The 26,572-nt window shown below is 59.4% G+C and overlaps 2 protein-coding genes across 9 annotated transcripts; one reads left to right on the top strand and one right to left on the bottom strand.

Moving 5' to 3' along the window:
* Positions 1 to 7,724: 7,724 nt before the first annotated feature.
* Positions 7,725 to 17,542, top strand: RNF126 (ring finger protein 126). Of its 8 annotated transcripts, none has more exons than XM_029217746.1 (9): positions 7,725 to 7,911; positions 14,302 to 14,360; positions 14,606 to 14,669; positions 14,753 to 14,997; positions 15,779 to 15,847; positions 15,922 to 15,991; positions 16,447 to 16,540; positions 16,665 to 16,780; positions 16,861 to 17,542. In XM_029217746.1, the coding sequence occupies exons 1-9, from the start codon at positions 7,837 to 7,839 to the stop codon at positions 17,005 to 17,007; spliced, it is 939 nt and encodes a 312-aa protein (XP_029073579.1). In that variant the 5' UTR covers positions 7,725 to 7,836; the 3' UTR covers positions 17,008 to 17,542. The 8 variants fall into 8 exon arrangements, 7 of the variants coding, with proteins under 7 accessions (XP_029073579.1, XP_029073583.1, XP_029073584.1 ...); XM_029217750.1 differs by having other exon boundaries at positions 7,732 to 7,911; positions 14,858 to 14,997; XM_029217751.1 differs by having other exon boundaries at positions 7,732 to 7,911; positions 14,786 to 14,916.
* A 193-nt stretch (positions 17,543 to 17,735) lies between these two features.
* On the bottom strand, positions 17,736 to 21,708 carry FGF22 (fibroblast growth factor 22). Its single transcript, XM_029216855.1, is given in 4 exon segments — positions 17,736 to 18,912; positions 18,966 to 19,131; positions 21,203 to 21,473; positions 21,559 to 21,708. Coding segments are annotated over 4 exon segments (735 nt in total). The 3' UTR covers positions 17,736 to 18,764.
* Positions 21,709 to 26,572: the final 4,864 nt, after the last annotated feature.

The following is a 26,572-nucleotide window of genomic DNA, read 5'->3' as shown; positions in this document are numbered from 1 at the left end:
AATGCTTTTAGGAAAAAACAAAAATGATTGAGGGCAATTGGTCATCTCCCAGGGGCACCTATGCCTCGTCGCCCCCCATCCCTGCATCTGCCCCCACCCCGGGTGTAGAAACAGGATCCCTGAAGGCACAGCCCTTCCTCTGCATGCACGAGATCTGCTGCTGGCCGACACCGTGCCCAGACCACTTACTCCACCTTAGCTGCCCAGCCTGACCCGTGTCCCCAGGGCAGTGCCAAGGGCCGCATTACTTCCTAGCAGCACTGAGGGAGGGCACCCAGCTGTCTCTACCTGGCCTTGGCCTCTGACAGTCCAAGGAGATTCTCCCCTGTTGGGAAATGGGGCAGGAATGAGACCCTGTGTTCTCAGCAAGGGTGTGCGGGGGCTGGACAGGGTGACCTTGGCCGAGACCTGACCTTACCATGGCTCAGCCACCCCGTCCTGAGCTGTGCAAATAAAAGGGCCATTGTCGGCCTGGCATGGGTTCGAAACTGAGGCCAGTGGCCAGTGGCCTTCTGCTCCCCAGCCTGGCGTGTCTCCCCAGCCCAGAGGCTCTACACTGGGTGACCTCAAAAAAGTCATGGCCCTCTTTGGGGAGCCCTCTTCTGAGTATCTCCCATTTGTGCCCTCCTCACCACCCCGACCCAGCCTGCAGCCTGCTTCCTACCCCAGGCGCCTGCCATAACGTTCCTCCCTAGCCCATACCCATCATGATTCCCCAAGGTCCCTGCTCACCACCCCAGGGAAACCGACAGTGACAGTCCAACATAAACAGAGCTGTGATGGAGGACGCTGTACCTGACCCAGCCTGGGGAGATCAAGGCAGACTTCTCAGAAGAGGAGGACATTTACATTGTTAGATTGAACAGTGGGGGAGGGAAGGAGGGATGGGAAAAGAAGTCATGGGATGTGTGTGCTACAAGTAAGAGAAAGCCCGAATACAGCCCCCTGAGACATGTGGGTCCCTGGACCCTGTGAATATGTCACCTCCCACGGCAAAAGGACTTTGCAGATAGGATTAAGTTGAGGCCCTTGGGATGGGAGATGATCCTGGGCTATACAGGTGGGCCCAGTGTCATCACAGGATCCTTGAAAGTGGAGAGCTTCCCCACTGTGGTTGGAGAGATGCAACATGAGAAGGACTTGATCTGCTGTTTTTGGCTTTAAAGAGGGAGGAGGGGGCCTCCGGCCAAGGAATGTGGGCAGCCTCTAGAAGCTGGAAAAGGCAAGGAACAGATTCTCCCCTGGAGTCTCCAGAAAGGAATGCAGCTCTGTCAGTACCTTGATTTTAGCTCAGAGAAACCCATGTTGGACTTCTGACCTCCAGAACTAGAAGAGAAAAATTTGTGTTGTTTTAAGGCCCCAAGTTTGTGTCGATTTGTGACAGCAGCTAATACAAAGGGGTTCAGTGTCGCAGTGATATGGTCCCTGCCTGGCTGGAGACAAACGAGGGAGTGAGCACTGGTGGAAAACGGTCGCAGGACAGAGACCCTAGGAGCAGGAAGGTTTCCAAGGAGGTGACTGAGGCCTGGAGGGAGAAGGAGGCATCTGGTGGAAGCCCAGTCCAGTTTGTGCCACCCTGGCCAAGCCACATGTGACATCTCCATGCCTCCATTCTCTCATCTGTAAAATGGGCACAGATCCTAGTACTGCAGATTTCAGCCAGGACACCAGGGACAATGCCTGGTGCATGGTAGGGGCATGACATGGTGCAGAGATACTTATTAATTAAGAATGGGTAAGTATTTTGCCGTTCCCCACAATGCTGTAAGGCAGGCATCCATTTTACAGAAGGGGGAAACTGAGGCTGGAGGAAGGAAAGTGACTTTCGGGTGGATGCGTTACAAAGCCCCACAAGGTTGGGAATGGAGTCAATACCAGGTAAGCAAGGTTCCAGGACCCATGTGCTGAGCCCCGAGCCATCAGGGTGAGCCCCCAGGTTGTGGCTGGCATCCCTGCTCCGGTTCCAGCACCAGATTTTCCTTTGGGGGATCATCTGCAATCCCAGCTCAAATGTCCCCAAGAGTGGGCACCAACCAAGGCCCAACCACTTAGAATCATCGGACATTCAGCAAACCAGGAAGAGTCAGCTCTGAGACTTTTGCTGGGAAAGGGACACCCACTTCTTGCCTGAGCTAGAGGGGTGTGAGCCTGGAGCTGCAGGTGGCTCCTGCCAATGGCCAGGGAGAGGCCGGCACAGTGGGACACTGAGCCAAGAGAGGCAGCAGCAATGCCGTGTGCTGTTCTTGGAGGTCCTGGATCCAGCTGTGCCTGAACTCCGCCTCCCCAGTTAGATAAAGCTGGTTTAAGAGGCGTTTCTATCACTTGCTGTGGACAAAACCAGCTTACAATAAGCCCGTTTACATTTCATTCAAGCGGAGCCTTTAGAATCCAGAGCAGCGGGTTCTGCAGGGGCTGTAGGAATCACACACACCCTGATGTGCCACTGCGTCCAGGATGCAGGTCATGCGTGGCCTGGTCCGGAACGCTCAGGGTCACCCGATCCCATATTACTCAAGCCAGAAGAATGCTTGTGATAGACTCCACATGAACTTAGCATCTGCAGCCCTTGGACTAGACGTGAAACGCTCCAGGCTGTGGGAAGCAAGGCCTTGCTTGTTCCCTAATGGGGCATATGATGATAACCAAGGCAGCACTGAAGACTCGGCCATGGTAGATAGCATGGGAGATCTCTGAACAGAGCTGGGCATTATAACGCCCCCATCGTGCGTACGGTTCCTGCTCCAAACGCCACCCATGGCTCCCCATAGCCCCTGGATGGAGTCCAGGCTTGCCGGCCTGGGTTTGAAGCCCTTGCTTCTGAGCCTGCTCAATTCATGCCCCTTCCCGCAGCTACTTTACCACGTTACCCCCTAATGTCCCCACCCCATCCCCTTCCCTACAGCGGACAACCGGATTTTACGCAGGAATCTGGCGGCCACGTTTGCGGCAGAAGGTAGGGCCCGCCCTCAGCCCAGAGGTGAATTCTGATTGGTTGAACAGAGTTGACGGGCTGTCGGGCACAATCATGTAATACAGCACTGGCCAATGGCCTGTTGGGGGTGGGGTTTCAAGGAAACTCACAAATGCCCAGGCGGACTGTGTCTGGAGGTGACCCAGTATAGCTTGACGTATGAGTTTCCTGTTTGCTGCTTTAACAAAGTGCCGTAAATTTAGCTGCTGAAAATAGCACACATTTATTACTTCTGGAGATCAGGAGTCCGACAGGAGCTGAAATCAGACGTATTTGGGGGCCTTTATTCTGCGCATCACGGCGCTCAGTATTGTTGAGTGCGTGGCTAGTTTCGCAGACATTTGTTGCTGCATCCTGGCTGTGTTCTTGCTCCTGGCACACAGTCGATCCTCCACCAGCATCTTGATTGAGGGATTGCATGGTGGTCTCTGTCCCTGCCAGGCTGAGAGGTGGAGGGACCCCACCCCCTTTTCCGGGGGTGGGGGTGGGGGTGGGGCAGCCTTGGTAAAGCCCTGAAAGCTGATTACCCAATTTGGTAAACGTGCTACTGTTTTCAGGTAAGAGAGAGGCCTGCTTTTGGAAGTACGCCTGGTCGTGTTTGGGATAAAGGGGCGTGGGGGCAGTAACGTTGCCTGAAATTCCACACAGACACAGAGAGAGAGCAAAAAATGTCAACCACTGGGGCGTCTGGGTCAAGGACGCCCGGGTCAATAATACCCTTTGTATTATTCTTGAAACTTTTCTGCAAGTTAGAAATTGTTTAAAGTAACAACTTTTGAGCAGCACTCAAGGGACATTCATCAGGAGAGAGAGAATGGAGGCATCCATCTTCCCCACTGGCTTCCCCGTCCCTGTTCTGACGGCTTATTCCTGAAAGATTCTTTGAGCAGGTAGAAATGAAGGAAGTTTGATCTAACATGATGGTGACTACCCTCCTGGGGAATAGCTTGGGGAATATCGGAGGTTCTGGGGCTGCAGGGTCCTGGGTCCTGGTCTGGGTATGGGTGACTCAGGGGTCCACGTCAGGCCATTTGAACAGAACTCTGAGGAATTACTGTGTGTATTTATATCTCCAAACCAACAAATAAAAAACAAAGTTAAAAAACAAACCCATTCCACAAACTAAAACATATGAATTAAAAAGTGGGGCTTCCCTGGTGGCGCAGTGGTTGAGAGTCCGCCTGCCGATGCAGGGGACACGGGTTCATGCCCCGGTCCGGGAGGATCCCACATGCCGCGGAGCGGCTGGGCCCGTGAGCCATGGCCGCTGAGCCTGCGCGTCCGGAGCCTGTGCTCCGCAACGGGAGAGGCCACAGCAGTGAGAGGCCCGCGTACCGCAAAAAAAAAAAAAAAAGTGAAAAAAAGGAAAAAGCACAACTCAAAAGGTATCAACAGAAATCAAAAACAAACAAACAAAAAAGCAAATGGGGCTTCCCTGGAGGTGCAGTGGTTAAGAATCTGCCTGCCAGTGCAGGGAACACGGGTTCGCGCCCTGGTCCGGGAGGATCCCACATGCCGCGGACCAACTAAGCCCGTGCGCTTGCACTCTAGAGCCTGCGAGCCACAACTACTGAAGCCCGCGCACCTAGAGCCTGTGCTCCGCAACAAGAGAAGCCACCGCAATGAGTAGGCCCGCGCACCACAACAGAGGAGCCTCCGCTCGCCGCAACTAGAGAAAGCCCGCGTGCAGCAACGAAGACCGAATGCAGCCAAAAATAAATTAATTAATTTTTAAAAAGCAAATGAAAAATAGAAATAAAAAACACAAACCAACAAATATAAATAAAAAGAAAAAAAAGACATAAGAAAATATTTAAATAAAAGAATAAAAAGCAAACCCCAAAATGCATGAGCAGATAGCAGTGTGCTCATACCTGTTGATATAATGCTCGGTGGAGCAGTGGCCTGCCTGCAAGGTGGGTAACAGCAGTGCTTTCTCCAGCTCCAAAGCCTCCAAAGGTCCCTCCCAGAGGCTTGATTTGAACCCAAGTCAGTGACTTGGGTGGGGGGGGGGTGACATGGTTCTGTCCTGAGGGGTTACCTCATAATCCACTTTCAAAGACTTTTCAAGAAAATGCTGAGAACCCATCAGGAGGCACCTGTGTCTCGCTGCACCCCGCAATCAGAGAGCCCTGGGGTGGCCAGGGCACCCCTCACAAGTCTGTCCCATCAGTGGCAGCAGCAAGGTGGCCACCAGTCACAAATGGATGCCTGAGGCCCAAGAGCCTCAGGAACACTGGATCACATGCAGACAGTGGCCCGATTTCTTGAATTCAAATGCCCCAGTCCCAGGGTGACCAACAGGGCAAGTAGCCCAGACCCAGAGGTCCAATGGTGGAGTCTGCTATATGACCATGTTTGAGCCTCAGTCTCCTCATCTGTAAAATGGGAGTCTTCATTTTTCCCACATCATGGTGCTTGTGTGAGGATTAAACTTCAGGCCTGGCACATCCTGAGCTCTTAGTTTTATAATATACAAAACCCCATATTCTTGTTCCCACTGTATCCCCAGCACCCTGTGCAGGCCTGGCGCTGAGGTGCTTTTGAGCACCTACTATATGCAGGGTATTGGCTTCACATATTGGGAGACACCACTGATAACTCCTGGATCCAGAAGTGGCCGTGGCAGGGGGAGAGGGAAGAAGGCACTGGGCAGCCGGGTGCAGCAGGAGATGTGGGCTCCCCCAGGATAGGGTAGGGGCAGCCTCATGAGAAGCAGGTAAAGAGAAGGGAAGGTAGGAATGGCACTCCCAGCAGAGGGCATGACCAGGCAAATGCCCTGAGGTGGGATACAGATTGGCCTACCCATGGGCGCCAATGAGACTGGGCTGGGGAGGGGTGGGAGAGGGGCAGATAAACTCAGGGCAGGCAGCAGGGCCCAGTGAGGAGGTGTTTTGGGTACCCACAGGTGCCCCAAGCCTAATCCAATCTCACAACCCTGAGAGGCAGTTTCTGCCGCCTGCCCAGAGAGGTTAAGCGAGTTGCCCAGGACTACAGAGCCAGTGTGACTTGGTGGGATTTGAACGCATGCCCGCTAACTCCAAGGCCTCTTGCGCAGTACCTCATAAACTTCTGCAGGATGGGGAATTCCCTGGCAGTCTAGTGGTTAGGACTACGTGCTCTCACTGCCGAGGGCCCAGGGTTCAATCCCTGGTTGGGGAGTTAAGACTCCACAAGCTGCGCGGCAAAACAAACAAACAAACAAACAAACAAGAAAACCCACACTAAAAAAACAAAAACAAACTTCTGCAGGATGAATGAATGAATGAATGAATGAATATATGTCTTTGGTGCGAAACAAGCCCAGGGCTAGGCATTAACGGCCTGAGGCAAAAGGCCCATCCTGGGGGGCGGGGCAGGGGTGGGTGGGTGTTGCCTGGTTTCCCAGCAACAGGGTTGGGGCGCTCTCTGGTGGTCAGAGCAGGAATGGCTTGGAATCACTGAGCCTTGAGGGGTACAAAATGGTGGCTGGCAGACAAGTCTCTGTTCCTAGTCTCTTGACATTCAAAATCGTTTATACACAGGCTCCAATTTGTAATTCCTTGACACTCGTGCTCCAGTGCTCCCTTCAGCAGGAAGCGCAACTCCAACCAACTCCTATTCGTTCTTCAAAGCCCTGGCTCCAATGTCCTCTCCCCTGGGAAGTCCTGTCTGTCTCCCCAGGCTGAACCAAGTCTACCCTAGGGACTCATCCTCCGGCTCAACCTCACGGGGCTGGAGGGTATCTTCAACCAGCTCTGTCTCCTCCAGACATGGAGTACTTCAGAAAACCACTTTTATTGCCTGTTGAGTCTGTGATTGCCCCTGCTGTGTCCTTGCACCCAGCAAAGGGTCTGGCATACTACAGGAGCTCAATGAAAGTTTGTCGAGTGGATAAAGAAATAAGTGCATGATTGGCCTGGAACTAACCTCAGAAATGACCCTGGCCTGCTGATTAATTTTTTGGGGGGTTTAGGTTTTCTGCGCTCTTCTCACCTGAAGGCATCATGGAAACAAGGCCATACCTGGCAGGCCTCAGACTCTCTTATCCCATGTGCCACACTGAGACATGGGAGGGCAGCCCTCCTTGATTCAGGAATGGGTCTCCTGTCTGTATGCATTCAACGAATGTTTATGGATTGCCTGTGTGCCAGGCACTGTTCTGAGTCCAGCTGGGAACAAGATACAAAAATCCCTTCTGTTGTGGAGCTGACCCTACAGTTTATCAGGCGGAAATGAGTGCTATTGCGGAGGGCGCCTCAATAGATGGACATTTGAGCAAAGACTTGAAACGTGTGGGTTAGGAAGCCACGCAGGTGTCCTGGAAACGGTGCACCGCGTAGGGGCACAGCCAGTGCAAAGGCCCGGAGGTGAAAGCGCTCAAGAGCGTCCCAGGAACAGAGAGGACAGAAAGGTGAGAGAAAGGTGGGACTTGGCAATAAGAGCAATAACGAGGGAAGCGGGGACCTTTGTAGATTTGTAGACGAGGAAGGGCTCGGACCCGCCCAAGACCCGCCTTCGGCCTTTCCCGCAGCCTTCGGCCCCGCCCCCAACCCCACCCCGGGCCCTGATCCAGGTTTGTCAAGGGTACTCGGCCTCGCCCCCTCAGGACCCGCCCCCCTGCCATCCCCACAGCCTGGCCCCGCCCCGGCCCTGCGCCCGCTCCTAGTTTGCCCCTCGGCAGCCACCGTCGCCCGGGCCACCGCCCGCCGCGTGCGCCGCCTGCTCCGCTTCCGCCGCCCTTCCCTGTCTCACGCCGTGCGTGCCCTGCGTGCCTTGCGGGAGCGTGCGCGGGAGCGTCGGCCGGCGAGGGAGCAGCAAACGGCCGGCGGCGGGCGGCGAGTGCCGCGCGGGGGGCGGGCGGCGCGGAGGAGGCGGCGGTGGCCATGGCCGAGGCGTCACCGCAGCCCGGACGGTACTTCTGTCACTGCTGCTCGGTCGAGATCGTGCCGCGCCTGCCGGTGAGGCCCAGGCCAGGCGGGCGGGGGCCTTTGCCTCAGCCTGAGGCGAGCTGGCTCGGACGGGGAAACTGAGGTCCCCGCGGAGGGCCCGGAAGCGGGCGGCCCTGGTGGCGCAGCTGGGCCGGCGGCCGGGAGGGAACGGGGCCGGCCCCGAGCGCGGTCGGCGCCGCGGCCGCCTCGTGGGAGGGAGTCGCCGCTCTCCCGGGCCCGACGGCGGCCCAATCCTGCGTTCTTCTGCCTCCCGGGGGTGGGGGCCTGCACCCAGGTGGGCCCTGCGCTCTCGCCCGGGTGGAGGCCGCGGGAGGGCTGCTCGTGAAAGGCTCGGTTTCCAGACCTCTCAGCCCGGAAGTTCCGAGTCGGTAGGTCCAGGATGGGATCAGTGCCCCAGCTCCCGGCCGACCCTCCCCCGCTGCACGGGTGGAAGACTGAAGGCACGGCGGCCCCGCTCCCGGCATTTGCCGCTCGGCTAGCTCTCGGGGAGCAAGAAGCGGGCGGTGCGGTTGACCAGGGGAAGGAGCTGCAGGTGGCAACGATTGATAGAGTACCAGCTCTCCTTGGTCACCTGGTTGATTTAGAGCCAGACTCTTAGTCCTACCTTTGCAGCTGTGGGCTTCCCTGGGGGAGGCAGGAGAAGGAGTTGGTGGACATTATCCCAGCTTCAGAGGATACTGAGCTAGAGTCAGGGTTTGGAGGGGAGAGGAGTGCCTGGGCCCAGGAGGAGAGAAAGGGTAGAGGTGGTGTGGCTTCCAGAGGCAAGGGGCTTGGCGGGGGTGCATAAATCGAAACCCTGGGTGCATGAGCAGACTTGAGGAGCTGAGACTTGCCCCACTCCCCCACTCCAGCGTCCCGGAAGAAGTCCTCCTTCTGCCTCTTCCGGCTCCCTGCACGCCCCAGCAATGGGTCTGGTTTTCTCGACTGGCAGGAAGGGGCTGGTCGCAGGACAGTCCCCAGCCTGGAGGAGCTGCACGCAGCCCCTCGCAGCTGTTGTGAGCCCTGGACAGGCCCTGGGTCTCAGGCTTACCCCAGAGCGGCCTGTCCAGAGCCATCGGAAGCCTGGGGCCGAGCAGTCTGTGTTGCTAGCTGTTTTGGCCTCCCCTCCTGGGGCCAGCCTGGGGCCTGGGTCCTGGCCCAGAAGGACCCTGACCTTTTCCGACTGTCACTGGGCTAGCGAGGTTTCTCCTAGTCACAGGATCCAATGGTGACAAGGTAGCCATGATCTTTGCCCTCCCAGTTTATAGGGAGCCAACGCTGAACAAGCGATTGGCAAATATTTGATCGGGAACGTTGGTAAATTCTGTTAAGCGCAAATAATGGCAGGGAGGGGACCGGCGTGGAGTTTGGGATGGGATTGGAAGAGGCCCAGTAGAGTGGGTGTCTGTTTATGAGTAAGGGGCGTACTTGGTGTTCTCGGGGGCAGGAAGGTGGGCTCTTAACATGGTGACGTTGGAAGTGCCCCACCAGCAATTGCGCTCCCCGCCACCACCACCACCCCTGCCCCCCAGCCCCTGCCGCCCGCCAGCACGGACCTCTGTTCACGGGAAACCAGCCCGAGGTTGGTGTGCAGTGAGACGCTGGCTGGTGTTGAGCTGCTCCTCCTGACCTGCTGTCGCGGCCCTCTGCCCGCCCTCTGCCCGCAGGCTTCCTCGCAGCAGCCCAGACGCCCTGGGCCTCGGTCTCCTCGCCTGTCAGACGGGTTGGCGAGGGCACCCCTGTGCTTGACGGGCACGCGTGGTCAGGGGGAGCCCGGGAAGCTGGGGAGGGGCTGGTGCCTGCCTGGAGCGGGCACGTGGGAGCAGGAACCGGACCGGCTGGCCGATCCGGAGGCCTCTGCGCAGGTGCGCAGGCCCAGACTCGATTCCCCCAGGAAACGGGAGCACCAGGGACGAGGTGGACATGGGGCGTCCGCGGGCGGGCCCCGCGGGTGGGCCCCGCGGGTGGGCGGACCAGGTGGCGTTTGGGGCTTGGCCCACCACCACGGGTGGCCTTGTTGAGGCCTGCTGTCCTGTGGATGACCCCTGTCTTCCTCTCAGAAGTGTCCCTGAGCAGGGTCGGAGGACGGGGACAGGACCTGGCAGCTGCCTCGGAGGGCCATCAGGGTGAGGAGAGAAGGCCCGTGTGTGTCCCCAGCCTTACGCACCCGCACCTTGTCCTCCACACAGAGCCGCTGGGGAGCAGGCTGGGCCCCCACCCGCCCGGCGGCGTGCTGTGCAGCTGCCGAGGGCGCCCATTTCCCCCGCTGCTGCCGAGGCCCAGGGAGGCTTACCCTTGGGCCTGGAGTTGAGACCCAGGGGCCCAGAGATGAGGGCTGCCCCACAGGGCTGCTCCGGAGACAGCCGGTGCGGCACAGGGCGGGAGTCTGGGGGTGCAGCAGGGGGCTGAGCCCCGGAGGGGTGGCTGGACGAGGGGTGCCAGACAGAGCCACACTGTGGGGCTCCCCGGCTGCACCTCCAAGCCTCCCGGCGCCGTTGGAGGCTGAAGTGAGGCGCACCCCCGGCAGGGTGGGCCCATGTGTCACGTCGATGGGCGCTTGCCGGCACTTAGCGGGCCCCAGGTGATGCGAGGCCCCGGGACGGTGCTGCACCCCGGCATTCAGCAGCATGCGTGGGGCTCACAGACGCTGGGGGGGACAGAGGGGCGTGAATGCGCTTTGTGGGGCAGCTGCTAAGACGCAGAAGACAGTGCTGCGGGGCAGGGGCACTTGCCCATGGGGTCTGGGTGGGCCCAGTGACATCTGAGGAGGGTTGCCCCTGGGGTCTGTGGGCTGGTGAGGTCAGGCTGGGAGCACGAGGGGCTGCAGGGGCGTGGGGAGTCTCGTCAGGTCTGTATCTGGACCTGAGCTCACATACCCCCCGCAGCTCTGCGCCCCAACCCTTTCTGGGGGCCCTGGGCCCGCCGAGGCCAGCATCTCTCCAGCTCCCACCTCAGCGTCCCCAGCTTCACCACACGCGCCTGGCCGGGGACCCTGGGTCTGCACATGGTGTGAAAGGGCGCGTGAAGGGTGAGGCCTGTCTCTGAGGGCCCCAGCTGGCCGAGCACAGGGAGCAAACGCTCAGTAAATGTAGCACTGTAGCACTCGTCTGCCGGTCGGCGGCTGTTGCCATGGTGATGATGACAGGGTGGCCCTCTTGCCGGCCATCTCCTCAAGACGAGGAGTCTTCGGCTAGGAACAGGTGCTCACGAGCTAGGGTCCTGCCGAGGGAGACAGGCCCTGCCCTGTGGGGGGCGAGCACTCCATCCCAGGGTTTCCACCGCTTTTATTACACAGTGATGTAATAAAAATCTCAGGGACACGCCCTTGGAGGAGAGCATTGGAAGACCAGGGTCTGGGCCTTCCCCACCGCCTGCGAGCAGAGCCCGGGGCCCTGCCTGAATCCCTGGGTGCGGGGCGAGCACTGCTCAGCCAGGCCACTCAGTCTCAGGGCGTGGGGCTCTCCGAGGATGGAGGGCGCAGAGCAGGGCCTGACCACAGCCAGCACTGAGCCGCAGGACAGCCGCGGCTGCCGGATTCCAGAGCCTGGGGTTGAGGCCACCCTCCATTTGCAGATGGGGAGACCGAGGCTTGCAGCCGGGAGGTGATGTTTGAGCAGACCCAGCTTCCAAGAGGGAGCAAGCCAGGTAGATATCTGCTCGGATCGAGGGGACACAGGGGACAGGGGATGGCAGAGGCCCAGAGATGGGCGGAGCTGGGAGTGGGCGTGGCCGGGCTGGGTTGTTCTGGGGCTGCAAGGTGAGGTGGGGAGCACTTGGGCTCAGGGAGACACAGGGACTCCAGAGAATGGCGAGGTGACAGGCTCTCAGGCACCCAGGAGCAGTGGCGAGCCTCAAGAGTGGAAGAGGGGGTGCCCGATCTCCAGCAGGGTGTGGCGCCGGCCCTGCCCTGGCTCTTCCAGGCTCACCCCGGGGCAGGGTGCGGGCCTGGGGCAGGCAGGGTCCCCAGGAGAGAGAGAGAGATGCTTCTCACGGGGGTTCTGCCAGGCTCCAGTGAGGTTCTGGACCTGCCTGCTGACCGAGATCAGACCCTGGTGGTGTGGGCAGGCCAGAGTCCTAGCTTGCCTGTGAGCTTGTGTTCAGGAGCCGTCTGGTTCCCAGCTTCCTAACCTTGGTCACCACAGACTCACCTGCAGCCACGTTTGCCTGTGTCCATTGCCCTCCCCCCGGGGGCTGGGCAGAGGGGATGAGAACCCTGGTCACCTGGTCACCCATCACAAAGCCTCCTGTGGCCACGTTTTGCACCCTGTGAAACGTTGAAATAAACAACAGGTTGAGGGCTGGCTGGGGGGCCTGAGGAGGAGCCCCTGAGTGATGTCCCCGCCGGCCCTGGAAATCCCACGCCAGTGACTACTGTCATGGCCACTCACTGTGTAGGGGAGCCTCCCCTGGGCCCCTCGCCCTGCTCAGGAGGGCAGAGCACTGCCATCCCTGTTGTTTCTGGCTCAGCATTATTGCGATACACTCCACCCACTTAAAGCGTACATGTTGGTGTGTTCAGTCCATTCAGAGTCCTGAAGCCAGCAGTCACCTCTGTCCAAGTCCAGAACATTCCATCACCCCAAACAGAAGCCCTGTGCCCATCAGCTGTCACCCCGGCCCCCGACAACCACTAGTCCACTCTCTGTGTCTGTGGATTGGCCTGTTCTGGACGTTTCCCATCAACGGAATCACACACTGTGTGTCCTTCTGTGTCTGGCTTCTCTCACTGAGCATCCTGTTGTCAGGGTCCATCCATGTTGTAGTGAGTGTCAAGGCTTCACCCCTTTTACGTGGCCGAGTGATGCTCCTGTGTGTGGAGGGACCATGTGGTGTTTATCCGTCATCTGCTGGTGGACACTTAGGTTGTGTCCACCTTTGGCTGCTGTGGATGTGTGTCTCCGTTGCCTCTGGTGGGCACCTGGCTGTGGAATCAGGGTCGTGGGGTGACTGTGGCTGTTTTCCGAGGACGCTGCCCCGTTTCACGCCCCCACCGGCCATGTAGGGGCTCCGATTTCTCCAGCTCCTCCCCGCACTGGTCCCTGCTGGCTTTGTGGGTCCAGCCGTCCGGGGCGGGTGTGAAGTGTGTCCCGCTGGTTTCGGGTTGCGTTTCCCTGTTGCCTGTGTTGTGTGTCTGTTCTTGGCTTGTTGCCACTTGTCTATCTTGGGAGAAACGTCTGTTCTGATCCTCTGTCCGGTTTTTGTGTTTGTTTTGAAGTTTTGAATTTTGTTTTTATTTTTTTATGCAGCAGGTTCCTATAAGTTATCCATTTTATACATGTTAGTGTATGTATGTCAATCCCGATCTTCCAATTCATCACACTGCCATTCTGTCTGGCCGTTTTTTAACCAGGGTGTTTGTCTTTTCGTTGTTGAATTGTGAGAGTTCTGTAGGTATTCTGGATACAAGTCCCCATCACCTGTGCAGCTCCAGCCACCCTCCCCGTGGCTCAGACAGTGTCCTCTGATCCTCGACCTTCCTTTGCTTTCTGGAGCAGGGCAGGTGGGGGGACACGGTATGCACCGTGGTGGTCCCGCCGTCCGCAGGGTGGGCTGTGCCCGCTGCACCCCGGCGTCGCTCCCCGCAGAGGGTGGCAAGGCCAGTGGTGCCCTCTGCCCCCAGGAACCGCGCCTCTCCCCGTGGGTACGCGGCTGGCCTCGGGTGGAAGGACCTCACGCTCGCGGCTCAGCTCCCTGTTTGCGTGGCTTTGGGACACGTGTGGCCTGGGCCCGGTTCTGGGCCTGAGTGGTGGCTTTGGTGCTCAGACGTCTTGCCGTCCCTGGGGCAGGTCCCCCTCTCCGCTGCCTTGGGACATCATGGTCTCTACCCGCTGGCTGTCCGGCCTGGGGAAAGCAAGGGCTGGGAGGGCAGGTGGCCGGTGTGGATGGAGTCGAGCTCCAGCCTGGTGTCATGGGCTGCATGCTGGGGCTGCCAGAATGTTCCGCAGGCCGGTCCCTCTGCCTGGGTGGTGCCTCCCGCCCTTGGTGGCCACCTTCCTGGGAGCAGATCTGCTCCGAGGCCCAGATAGTCCTGGAGCCCCGCTAGTCACTCTCCCAGCCCTCCTTTTTGTGCGTGTGTGGGTGAGGGTGTCACAGAACACTCTCGTGTCCCCCAAGTTGGGAGAGTGCTGAACCCATGTCAACTAGCTTGTTGACAGATGCGGCTGACTGGAGGCCCCGAAACTGTGACTTCTGTCACTGTGGGGAGCACCGGCTGATGGACTCGGGGACATGGGAGGTCGAGCAGGCCACCTGCGAGGGGAGCATCGGAGGCTGTAGCCACGGGCAAGGGCGTCTGTGCGCCAGCCCTGCCCGGAGCGGCCCGGCCGGACCTGGCGGGTTCACACCCAGGGCCTTGAGATGACGCCCATGCTGGTCCTACCACAGCCCAGAGATCACGCTCGCTGCCCTCTCCTCCCGCAGGATTACATCTGCCCAAGATGCGAGTCTGGCTTTATCGAGGAGCTTCCAGAAGAGACCAGGTAAGGCTGCCCCCGGCACAGACCCCCGGCCCGAGGGTGCGCTGGCCGAACCTGGTAGGGGGGACGGGGGGGCCGTGACGAGGGCCAGCCGCTGGACCTGGGTGGGGGTTGGGCTGGACCTCCGCCCTTAGGTTCCTCAGCCTCCTGCCTCGGGCCCTGGGCAGGGGCTGTGGAAGGCGGCCTGAGGCCCACGGGTAGGGGGGGTCCCGCTTTCGTCCCGCTGCTGACGGCGCCTGTCCTCCCAGGAGTGCAGAGAATGGCTCGGCCCCCTCCACAGCCCCCGCGGACCAGAGCCGGCAGCCGTTCGAGGTGAGTTGTGAGCAGTGGCCTCTCTCCCTGCCCCCGCCCCCTCCGCGCCCCCATCCACGCGGTCACGGCCCTCCTCTCCGCAGAACGTGGACCAGCCCCTGTTCACGCTGCCGCAGGGCTACGGGCACTTTGCTTTCGGCATCTTTGATGACAGCTTCGAGATTCCCACCTTCCCCCCCGGGGCACAGGCCGACGACGGCAGGGACCCCGAGAGCCGGCGGGAGAGAGAGCAGCACTCCCGGCACCGGTACGGCGCCCGGCAGCCCCGCGCCCGCCTCACCGCGAGGCGGACCACCGGCCGGCACGAAGGCGTCCCCACGCTGGAAGGGTGAGGGGGCCCGGGGGCGGCCGCGGGCGGGACGCTCGGGGCTTCGAGCCCGCCCCACCCCGCTCAGGCAGAGCAGCGAGCTATCCTTCCAGGAGGTTCTGTGGGCACGGAGGTGTGGGTGCTGGCTCAGGGGCTGTCCCCTGGGCAGGGCAGTTCCCCGGTGGGTCCGGCTGGCCCGAGGAGCTGTGTGCCCACTGCCTGCCTGCCCTCCCCCCCCGCCCCCCATCGTCCTTCTCAGAGGGGCCTCCGCCCCATGGGCATCTTCATCTGCTGAGATGCGCTGGTCCACGCCCAGACGAGCCGTCCCGGGTGCAGGCGAGCAGCGGTATGCGGTGTCCGGTGTCCCTGCCCCTCCCGTGTGCGGGGTCATGAGGACAGGAGGACCTAGTAGGCCCGTCCCAGCCCTGCAGGAGTCGGGGCTGAGCTTTCGTGGGTCTTTGTAGATGGAACTTGACTGCAGGTAGGCCGAGGCCTGTCCAGCTCAGGACACAGCCTTGGCTCACTGTGACCTCAGCCGGCACGTTTCAGGGCCGCCGCGAACAGCCAGGCTGATCCCACGGTTCCTCAAGCCCCTGGGATCCCCCACGGTGCTTTCCCCAGGTTGCAAAATGAGAATTGGATTCAGTCGTGCATTGACAGGTGCCGTGCAGCCCTCAAGGAGACACTGCCTTTGGGCGCCTTTCGTGTTTGGTTCTTATTATTACCAGTTGAAAAGCCAGCCCCTTGACGCTGGCCCCTCCCTGGGAGGGCGCTAACCTTGGGCCTGGCTGCTCTGTTCCAGGATCATCCAGCAGCTGGTCAACGGCATCATCACCCCGGCCACCATCCCCAACCTGGGCCTGGGCCCCTGGTGAGTAGGTGGGGGGGTCCCCCTGTGCCCTGTCCGGCCCCTCTGCCACTTGAACCCCAGACTTCTTTGCCCAGGGGCGTCCTGCATTCAAACCCAATGGACTACGCCTGGGGGGCCAACGGCCTGGATGCGATCATCACGCAGGTACAGGGGCCTCCCTGGGGTTGGCACTGGGCACGACGACTTTATAGGCCCGTGCTCCCTGGAGGACGGGGTGTCGTCTCCCACATCCACGTCCCTGGTGGCACTTGTGAGGTGGGGACGTGACCACCTTGGGGCCTTCCACTGAGTATTTTTGTCACTGGTGCCTGGTCCCCTGGTTGTAGCCGCGCGAGGATTTGGGGAGGTGCCTCGGCCGTGGGAGGTGCCTGCCGGCCCCGGCTGTGAAGTGACGCTCACTAGATGAGAAGAGTGGGCAGAAGCCCGGGGCTGGGCCTCCTGGGGGCAGCTGACCTCTGACCCCCGAGGGGGTCGGGCCAGGACAAACGGGGCCTCGGTGCTTTTGCAGGTAACCCAGCCTTGCATTTCAGAGCCCCGTGGGGCGAGGGCCCTGCCCGCCTGCCAACAAGCTCCCGGCACTCTGGCCTCTTGTGTTTCAGCTCCTCAATCAGTTTGAAAACACGGGTCCCCCACCCGCAGACAAAGAGAAAATCCAGGCCCTCCCCACCATCCCCGTGACCGAGGAGCACGTAGGTACGCGCCTGTGCCCAGCCTTCTCTGGTCCGGAGGCCAGTGTGCCCTCCATCCCCTGGGACACCTCTGGCGGGGGCTGCAGAGAAGCCCCCCTGAGAGCCCCATGGCCCGCCCGCTCCCACAGGCTCCGGGCTGGAGTGCCCCGTGTGCAAGGACGACTACGGGTTGGGCGAGCGCGTGCGGCAGCTGCCCTGCAACCACCTCTTCCACGACGGCTGCATCGTGCCCTGGCTGGAGCAGGTGAGCGGCGGGCCGGCCCGGGACCCTCCCCGCCCCGCCCGCCTCTGAACAGCTCCCCTCTCCCCTCTGTCCCCACAAAGCACGACAGCTGCCCCGTCTGCCGAAAGAGCCTCACAGGACAGAACACGGCCACTGACCCCCCGGGCCTGGCGGGCGTGAGCTTCTCCTCCTCCTCGTCATCCTCCTCCAGCTCGCCCGGTAACGAGAACCCGGCCAGCAGCTCCTGAGCGTCCCAGCTGACCCCCAGGGCGAGCACCAGGCTGCGGGCCGGGACCGCGGATGCCGCGGACTCCCGCACCCCTCGCGCCCACGGACTGCGGTGCCGCCAGGCCCCCCGCGGCACAGGCTTGGAGGACCCGCCCCTCCCGGCTGCGGAGGGAGCCCGGCCTCCCCAGGGCCGGGCCGGGCTAGGCACATGCCGCCTGGGGCGTCTGACTCCCTTCCTGTTTGTCTCTGACCTCACCCTCTACGTGTTCGACGGCAGAAAGGTTTTTATAATTTTAAATTATTACTGCTTTGAAATAAATGGACGTTTGAGCTCACTCGCGGCCCTGCATGATCTGTGGAGAGACAGGGTGGAGTCGCTCGGCTGGGGTCCCAACTGCGTGGACAGGCCGTTGCACCCCACTCCAAGCTCGGGGGCCCGGGACCACCAGGATGACCAGCAAAACAAGGACGAAACTGCTCTGACAGACGTTTTTTAAAGGAGAAAATATGTGTATCTTGAAAGCTATTTAAAAATACATCTACTTAGAAAGAAAAGCAGGTGGTTGGCGTGTTACTTGTGTGCGTCGGGGGGCGCAGCCCCGGGCCGGGGAGGTGAGCCGGCCGAGCCCCCGCAGCTGGCGTGTCATCCACAGGCTGTCCCCCATCAGGGTCACATGGCTGCCTCGGCCGGTGAGTGTCCAGCTTGCGCCCTGGGAAGTGCCCCCCATATTGGTCTTCCGTCTCTGAAGTGGAAGGTGGCTGCTGGGAGGGGTGGGAGCCTCCCCTGCACCCTCTTGGCTCCACCCCTGCAACTCGGAGGAAGATCAACCCCCAGGAGGCTGATCACGCCCCACCGCCACCCCAGCCTGTACACCCTGCCGGATCTGAGGGGCTCTGAGGACACCGTGTTCGCGTCTCCAAGGGCAGCTGTGACAACTCACCAAAACTTGGTGACTTAACACGCTTATCATATCAGTCCTGGGGTCACAATTTGCATCTTAGGGGCTAAATGCAGGCGTGGGCAGGGCTGGTTCCTCCAGAGGCTCCAGGGCAGCATCGGTTCCGCCTTTTCCAGCTTCTAGAGGCGCCGCCTCCCTGGCTCGCGGCCCCTCCTGCATCCTCACAGCCAGCAGCGCAGCATCTCCCGTCTCTCTCTGCCTCTGACCCTCCCGCCTCCCTCTTATAAGGACCCTGGGATGACGCTGGGCCCCTCAGGGAATCCAGGGTCGTCCCCGTCTCAGGGGCCTTAACTTAATCCCACCTGCGAAGTCCCCTCTGCCTCATGAGGTGACACGTGCTCGGTGGCCCAGGACCAGGCCCTGCCAGTCTGTGGCGGGTCGGTGTTCCCCAGCCTCCCTCACCTCCTCGCTGCCCCAGGCACCCCAATGAGTTCCCAGGTCCGAGCCTTTGCTTGGCTGTGCCCAGCCTGGAGTGCCCTCCCAGACCTGGCCCCCGCGTGGCCGAGTCCCCGTCTCCCGCCTGGCAGGTGCTTTTGTCGAAGCCTCCCTGACCCCAGCTTGTGACTGGACTCCTATGGCCCCTGCTCAGCTCAGTGTCCCCTCAGACTCAGGGGCTCCCTGAGGGCCGGCCGCGTCTGTGGGGTCCGGCGGTGTCCCCAGTGCCCAGCACAGCAGGCGCTCAACGCATGTGAAACCACTGAGTAACCAGACACGGGCTCGCCCGGATCGCGCCTTCCCCGGCCTCGGTCTTCAGCTGCCCGCCCGGCTCGCGCGCCTCCTGGAATCTCGGTCCAGCCGTCACTCATGGATCCTGGGCCTCAGGAGACCAGGACGGGCAGGAAGTGCGTGGACGGGTGGTGTCGCTGCGTGCGGACCCCGCGCCTCGGGGCCCCCCGCCCGTCCAACGCCAGGAACATGGGCCGGCCGCGGTGGCGCCAGGGCACAGACTCGTAGGTGTTGTAGCCGCTCCCGGAACTTAGCGCAGACCCGCTCACAGCGGCCCTGGCCACGCCCCTGGCCACGCCCCCACTCGGGCGCGCCCCACGCACCCCAGCCCGACCCGCGCACTTGCACTCACCGACCCGGAGTGGCGGCCGCGGCGGTTCATGGCCACATAAAAGCCGGTGTTCACGGCCTTGAGCGCCACGACGCCCACGCGGATGGAGCGCATCTCGAAGAAGACGCCTGCGGGGAGGGGCTGGGTCAGGGCCCGCCCACCACCCACTTGCCCACCCACCCCGCTCTTCATTCATTCATTCGTGTGGGGAACATTCCCCAAGTACCTACCGTGCTCCTGGCCCTGTGCTGGGCGTGGGGATGCACCAGGGACCACGCAGGTCCGTGGGAGTGGCCGTGGCCGTGGGAGTGACGGGGTGGGGGAGGAAGGACACCAGGCCAGGGGGAAGGCCTGAGGCAGGACTGGCCCTGATGGGTCGGGGGGAAGTCATTGGGGAGAGCTCAGGGTTTTCTCTGGAGGGCAACGGGGAGCCCAGGGGAGGGCCCCGTTAGTCAGGGATGAGAAAACCAAGCCAGAGTAGGTGAGTGCCTGCCAGGTGAGCTGCTGCTGTCAGATGTAGACCCCCGGCAACGACCCTGACAGCTCGGCTAGCCACGGCCGTGTCCGGTTATGGAGGAGACAATTCCAGACAGCAGGTACGGCCCGGGCAACGGCCTGGAGGTGGGACACAGGGTGTTTAAAGCACAGTGTGTTCGCATCAGTGATACCCGCTAACACTGCTTGAGTGCCAACTGTATGCCAGGCATTGTATCCCACCAAGCCCACACAGCAGCCCCTGGAGGGAGGTGTGGACCGTGCCCACTTCCCACAGGGGAAAACTGAGGCCTGAGAAGTGGCAGAGCCAGTTTCTCGGGCCCTGTCTGTGGATGGATGACCCTGGGCGAGCCCTGCCCCATCTGAGCTGATGTTTCCTATCCAGTGAAGCAGAGCTGGGGGACAAGCCCCAGCCCACACTCTCTGAGCCACACCCAGGCACTGGGGCCTAATCTGGAGTCAAGGCCTTGCCCTCTGGTGTTCACTCTGGACTTGGATGCCTCAGGTGATGGGCAGCTCACCTCATGTCCCACAGGACATTTGCACCTGCTATTTCCTGGGTCAGGCACTCAGCTCCTCTTGTGCATGGCCAGCTCCTTCTTTATGAGGCTCAACTCAAGCCTACCTCCTCATTGTCACCCTTATCGCTGCCCAGATGGGGAAACCAAGGCTCAGAGAGAAGCAGTGACTGTCCCAGGTCACCCAGCAGAGCCAGACCTCACCCCCAGCCCGAGGCCACCCTTCCTGGCCAGGCCCAGCACTGAGCAACCGGCCCAGCCACTCCCCCTGTCCTTGCCCTCGTCCAGTTAGCCTAATGAGGGCCTTGAGAGCCCCAGATGAAAGCAGGTGGGAAGGGCAGGGGTGATTATCTGCCCTAATGGTGGTGATTCAGGCAGTGGCCAGCAATGGCTCGGCTCCCCCGCTCCCCTGCCCAGCCTCAAAAATGTGGGGAGACTGAGACAAGCCTGGGGTCACCGACCGCCCTGGTCTCCCACTTATCACCAACCTCCTCCTTCTCCTTCTTTGTCCCTTCATCTCCTCTTGCCTCATACATTCCACAAACACTTATGGAGCACCTACTGTTTGCTGGGCAGGGCAGCAGGGATATGACTCCAACTCGATGAGGTTCTGGGCACTTTGGAGCCCTAGCTCCATGCCCCCACCTCCCACCTCAGGCAGGTCATTTGCCCTCTCTGTGCTTCAGTTTCCTCATCTGCCAAATGGGTGTCTAGGAAGACATAGAGGGGTCCCCAACTCTGGCAGGTCCTGAGTTTTGTTTTGCAGGGTGGGGAGTTCAGAGTTCAGACCCAGCTCTGCCCCCATCTCATTATGTACTGGGCCCACGGGGGCCCTTCCGGGAGCCTCAGCTTCCCCTCTGTAAATGGGTCCCGTGACCCCAACGTCAATTATCTCACAAAGACCCTTCTGCTGAGCCAGGACCAGAGCTGGGAGCTTCCCCTGTGACCTTCACCCCAACTGTCCAACCCTCCTTCCAAGTGAGTTGGACCCCATTTTACAGTTGAGGAAACTGAGGCCCCAGTCAGGAAATGACTTGGCTGACGCCACGCGGCCAGAGAAGCCTCCGGACCCTCCCTCAAGTGAGAGAGGGCCCAGTTCACTGCTGCTATTACTGCTGCCTTTGCTGTTATTGTTCGCCTATCTGCCCTGTACCCCTGCCCCCGCGCAGCGCCCCCGGCTACTCACTGTCAGGGCTGTCGCGCCAGCGGGTGCCCTGCACGTGGCCGCTAGGGTCCACACACAGGAAGAAGTGGGTGGAGGAGAAGAGGCTCCGTCAGCGCACGTCGCCCTCCAGATGCATGTAGCTGCGTGGTCTCCGCGGACTGTTTGGGGTCCCCGCGGCGCCGGGCGCCCATGCCAGCAGTAGCCACGCCAGGTCCAGCCACAGGCGGCCGCGTACGGCCCCGCGCCCCGCTCGCCGCCGCCTGGTCTTGACTCCCCGCGCGCGTCCGCGGCTCTGCCATTGATAGATGGGGGGGCAGCGTGCCCGACGGGGCCAATAGGGCGCCTCGGGGGCGGGGCCAGAGCCACAGTGGGTGGGCCAGGATGCGGGGCGGGGCCGTGGTCAGGGCGGCCTGACCGCCCTGCAGAGTCTGGGACAGGCCAATGCGGCTCCTGGGGGGCGGGGCCAGAGCCGCAGGGGGCGGGATGACTCCCCACGGGGGTGGGGCCAGTACAAGGGCGGCGCCCATTCGGGAAAACACTCCGGCCTCCGTGCGTGTTTGTTTGCCTTGCGGGGCGGGGAGGGCGGTGCTTGTCCGTGAGTAGCCAGATTGGCCTGCAGGGGCTGCGGGAGTGTGAGAGAGGCGGGCCACAGAGACACGGCGGGAGTCAGAGCCAAAGAGAGGAAGAGACAGAGCCAGAGACAGAGAGATATAAAGACAGAGCCAGGTGTACAGCACAGGTCTTGTAATAACCTATAATGGAAAAGAATCCGAAACAGAATAGTATATATGTATAACCGAATCACTTTGCGGTACGCCTGAAACTAACACAACATTGTAAATTAACTACACATCAATTTTTTAAAAGGGCAAAAAAAAAAAAAAAGAGCCAGAAACAGAGAAAGACAAAGAGACAAGAGACTGAGAGGCAGAGATATAGACAGAGACTAAGATGGAGGGACAGAGTCTATGAGACTGCACAGGCGGAGATGGCTGAGACAGAGACAGAGACAGACAGATGTGTGAGAGACAGAGAGACAGGGAGAGACGGAGCTGCCCAGGGGTCAGAGGTTGGGATGGAAGTTCTGGCCCGAGTGCCTGTCCTTGCCAGCCAGGCCCCTGAACAGGGAATGCCCCGGGGGGCTTGTCTACCCTTCCAACTAGAGCTTCCTGAGAGCCAGTCCCAGGGGGCATGCGGCTTCGCTGAGGGGTGGGCCTGGGGGAAAGTGTGGGTGGAGGGGCAGGTGAACTGTTGGAGCATATGCTGTGCACACAGGTGTTGGGCAGCAAGGTGGCCGATGGGAGGATGGACAGTTGGGCATGTCCGAGGCCAGCTGATGGGGACCGGGTTGATGACCAAGGCCAGCACCCTGTCCCCAGCATCCGTCTCTGCATGTCCAAGGTGGTAGGAATGGGGCCACCCTGTTACAGACACACCCACCCAGTGCCCTGGGCCCTGCGAGGTGAGTGCAGTAAACCTTCACAGACTCAGAGCCAAGCGACATCATTGACAGGTGGGGGAGCCAAGGCCCAGGAGGGGCAGGGATTTCCCCAAGGCCCCACACAGGACACATCCCAGGGCTCCCTGCCTTTTGGCTCCTGGTGGCTCAGTTCTACAGCCATGGATGCAGGTGGCACCTTTAAATAGCACCGGGGTGAGGACAAGGTGACAACCCTGCCCTGATGGACTGCTGGGGGGCCAACCGGTCCAGCTAGACGGTGTCGCAGGGATGCCTTCCTGGTGGCTCCAGGGATTCCCCGATCCCTCTTCCTGGCCCCAGGAGGGCCACGCAGGGGGTGTGGCAGACATCCAAGCCCAGGACCCCAGGACTGAGATAGGGGTCCAGCCCGGACTGTCTCCCCACACTCAGAGCCCTGAGGCCAGCACCCAGGGGACTGGCCTGCAGGCATCACCTCCCCAAGCCTTGCCTCCTCCTGTGGAAAATAGGCCAGGAGAGGGAAGGCTGGAAGGATGGAATGAGATAATCCACAACCTCACTGGGTACTCGGAATAACACCTCCACTCCCACCGGCTAGAAGCTTGTTCTTCCCTTCATAGACTGTCTCCACCCCACCTGCCAGGAGGACAAGATCCAGGGCCCTGTATGACTGGAGGGAACCCACGCCTGAGAAGAGAGCTGCGCCCCAGGGTGCTTTTCGCAACAGCTTCACTGAAATATAATTCACATGCCACCCAGTTCACCCAGGAAATTGTGCAATTAATGCTTTCAGTACAGAGTTGTCAATGCTTACCTCTGTCTAGTTCCAGAACATTCCATCACCGCAAAGAGAAGCCCCGTCCCCATCAGCAGTTACCCTCATCCCCTCCCCAGCCCCTGACAACCACGAATCTACTCTCTGTCTCCGTGGATTTGCCTGTTCTGGACGTTTCCCATCAATGGACTCACACCCTTTGTGTCCTTCTGTGTCTGGCTTCTCTCACTGAGCATTGTGCTCAGCTTCCATCCACATTGTATCAAGTGTCAATGCTTCACCCCTTCGCATGGCTGAGTGATGCTCCCATGTGTGGAGGGACCATATTCTGTTTACCCATCATCCATTGCTGGACACGTGGTTGTTGCTGCCTTTTGGCTGTCGTGAATCATGCTACTGCGGACGTGTACGAGTTTAAGTGTGAACATAAGTCGCCATTTCTCTCATGTATATACCCAAGAGTGGAACTGCTGGGTCACATGGTGATTCTATGGTTTGGCTTTTTTTCTTTTTTCTCACTGTTGTGGTCTCTCCCGTTGCGGAGCACAGGCTCCGGATATGCAGGCTCAGTGGCCATGGCTCACGGGCCCAGCCACTCCGCGGCATGCGGGATCCTCCCGGACCGGGGCACGAACCCGTGTCCCCTGCATCGGCAGGCAGACTCCCAACCACTGTGCCACCAGGGAAGCCCGGTTGGCTTTTTGAGGAGCTGCCAGAATGTCTTCCACAACAGCTGCCCCATCTCACATTCTCACCAGCTGTGCACGAGTGATCCAGTGTTCCAACCTCTTCACCAGCAGCTGTGATTGGCCATCGTTTTGACTGCAGCCATCCTAGTTGGGTACAGAGGTATCTCCCTGTGGTTTTCTGGAAGACGTCAAGCCTACAGACAAGTTGTGAGAACAGCACAATTAACGCCCTGTTGCGGGAGTCCCCAGTTCTACATATTATTTTTGATTTCCATCAGCTGGAGGATGGGTAAATACACTGCAGCAAACTCATGGGGGAGTACTATGCAGCCATGAAAAAGAGTAACCCACTGAATACACAACAATGTGGATGAATGAGACAGAATGAGGAGAAGCAGTCAGACACAATAGATGTCCATCTATGGGACATTCTGGAAAACCAACCCATGATGTGAACTGTCTGATGGGTGTCGCCCTCAGGGGCAATGATAGGGGACATGAGGGGGTTTCAGGGGCTGGGTGTTCTTTGGAACACCCCTGTGTCCTGGAAAATTAATTGAACTGTATTCTTTCTTTCTTTTTTTTTTGGCTGCGCCCACGCGGCCTGTGGGATCTTAGTTCCCTGACCAGGGATGGAACCGCGCCCCCTGCATTGGATATGCAGAGTCTTAACCACTGGACCGCCAGGGAAGTCCCGTGAACTGTATTCTTGATGTGTGCACTGTTCATGTTCTACCTGAAAAATACACACGTGTGGTCTTTTTATGTACGTGAGTATTTGAGAGGCAACCTCAGAAATGGTCGGACTAGTTTTTTTTTTTTTTTTTCCTTTGGCTGTGCCATGCGGCTGGGGATCACATTTCACCGACCAGGGATCGAACCCAGACCCTTGGCAGTGAAATCGAGGGGTCTTAACCACTGGACCGCCAGGGAATTCCCGGACGAGTCTTCTAATGTCAAGGTCCTCCGTCATAGCCAAGCGGCAACCTCATCCCTCATCCACGCTCAAATGCCCCCTCTTGTCACCGTTATGTCCTTGAATACATTTTTTTCTCATGCCAAACCTGGGTAGGGCACATGCAGTGCCTTCTGTTCTCCCTTTGTCTCTGTGATTGGCTGAATAAAGACCCACAAACATGTGTCCACATTCTAATCCCCAGAACCTGTGAATCTGACCTTATTTGGATAAAGAGTCTTGGCAGCTGCCATTACATTAAGATTTTCAAATGAGATCATCCTAGGGGCCCTAAATGCAGTCACAAGTACCCTTATGAGAGACACAGACACGGAGGAGAGGCCACGTGAAGGCGAAGGCAGAGACGAGAGGGACATGGCCACAAGCCCAGGACGCCTGGAGTCCCAGAAGCTGGAAGAGGCAGTAAGGACCCTCCCCGGGAGCCTCCAGATGGGGCACGGCTCTGTCCACACCCTGATTTCATCCTAGTGATACTAATTTTGGATGTCTTGTCTCCAGAAATATGAGAGAATTAATTTCTGTTGTTAGGCACCAAGTTTGTGGTCGTTTGTTATGGTGGCCCCCAGAATCTGTTGCCGTGTCTTTCCATTTAGAGAGCATTCCTTGCCTTCCTCAACACGTCTCCTTTTTTTTTATTATTATTAATTTTTTCTTGGAGTGTAATTGATTTACAATGCTGTGTTAGTTTCAGGTGTAGAGCAAACTGAATCAGCTATGCATATACATATATCCACTCTTTTCTAGATTCTTTTCCCGTATAGGTCATTACAGAGTACTGAGTAGAGTTCCCTGTGCTACATGGTAGGTCCTTACTAGTTTTCTATTTTATGTATGGTAGTGTGTGTATGTCCATCCCAGTCTCCCAGTTTATCCCTCCCCTCCCCCCAACACTTCTGAAGTCTCACAGAATGTCTCACAGCCTAAGTTCACCTGATCGTCTCTTGGTTCAATTTGGGTGAAAAGTTTTGGGGAAGAACCCAGCACACGCGAACAGCTTCTGAAACACAGTCTTGCCCAAACCCCAACGTCTCGATGCCATGACTCCCTCTTAAGGACCTCTGTCTCCACTTGTCTCGTGTGTTATTCGTATTTTCATGCTTAAGTTTTACAAGGAAATTTGATATCCCCATCAGGAGTGGAAAACCAGTGCCATACGTTGACACATTGACAATAAGCTGTAAGAAGAAATACAAAGAGAAGAGACCATGTGACAAAAGTCTCCGATTGGCAGGACCCCAGCCCAGGAGCTGAGACAGGGGTAACACGCAAGTGGCACCAATCGAGACCGCCTGTGTTTGAGCAGGGACTGAAAGGAGAATGGCTTCCTCACCGCCAAGATCCAGGATCCAGCTCTTGGGGAGATACTGGTTTAGGGAATCTGATGTCCCAGAGAGTAAAAGAGGAAACTGAGGCAAAAGAATTCAGAAGTCTTGGCTTCCAGTCCAGGCTCCTGGCTCTGCCAGACTGCAGGGATACGAGGGGATGTCTCTAGGTCTAGGGGGAGCCAGGGCCA

The sequence above is a fragment of the Monodon monoceros genome, unplaced genomic scaffold (genome assembly GCF_005190385.1).
Source record: "Monodon monoceros isolate NGI ecotype Baffin Bay Population unplaced genomic scaffold, NGI_Narwhal_1 Super_Scaffold_12, whole genome shotgun sequence".
NCBI lineage: Eukaryota > Metazoa > Chordata > Mammalia > Artiodactyla > Monodontidae > Monodon > Monodon monoceros.
This window is presented reverse-complemented; position numbering and strand designations above follow the sequence as displayed.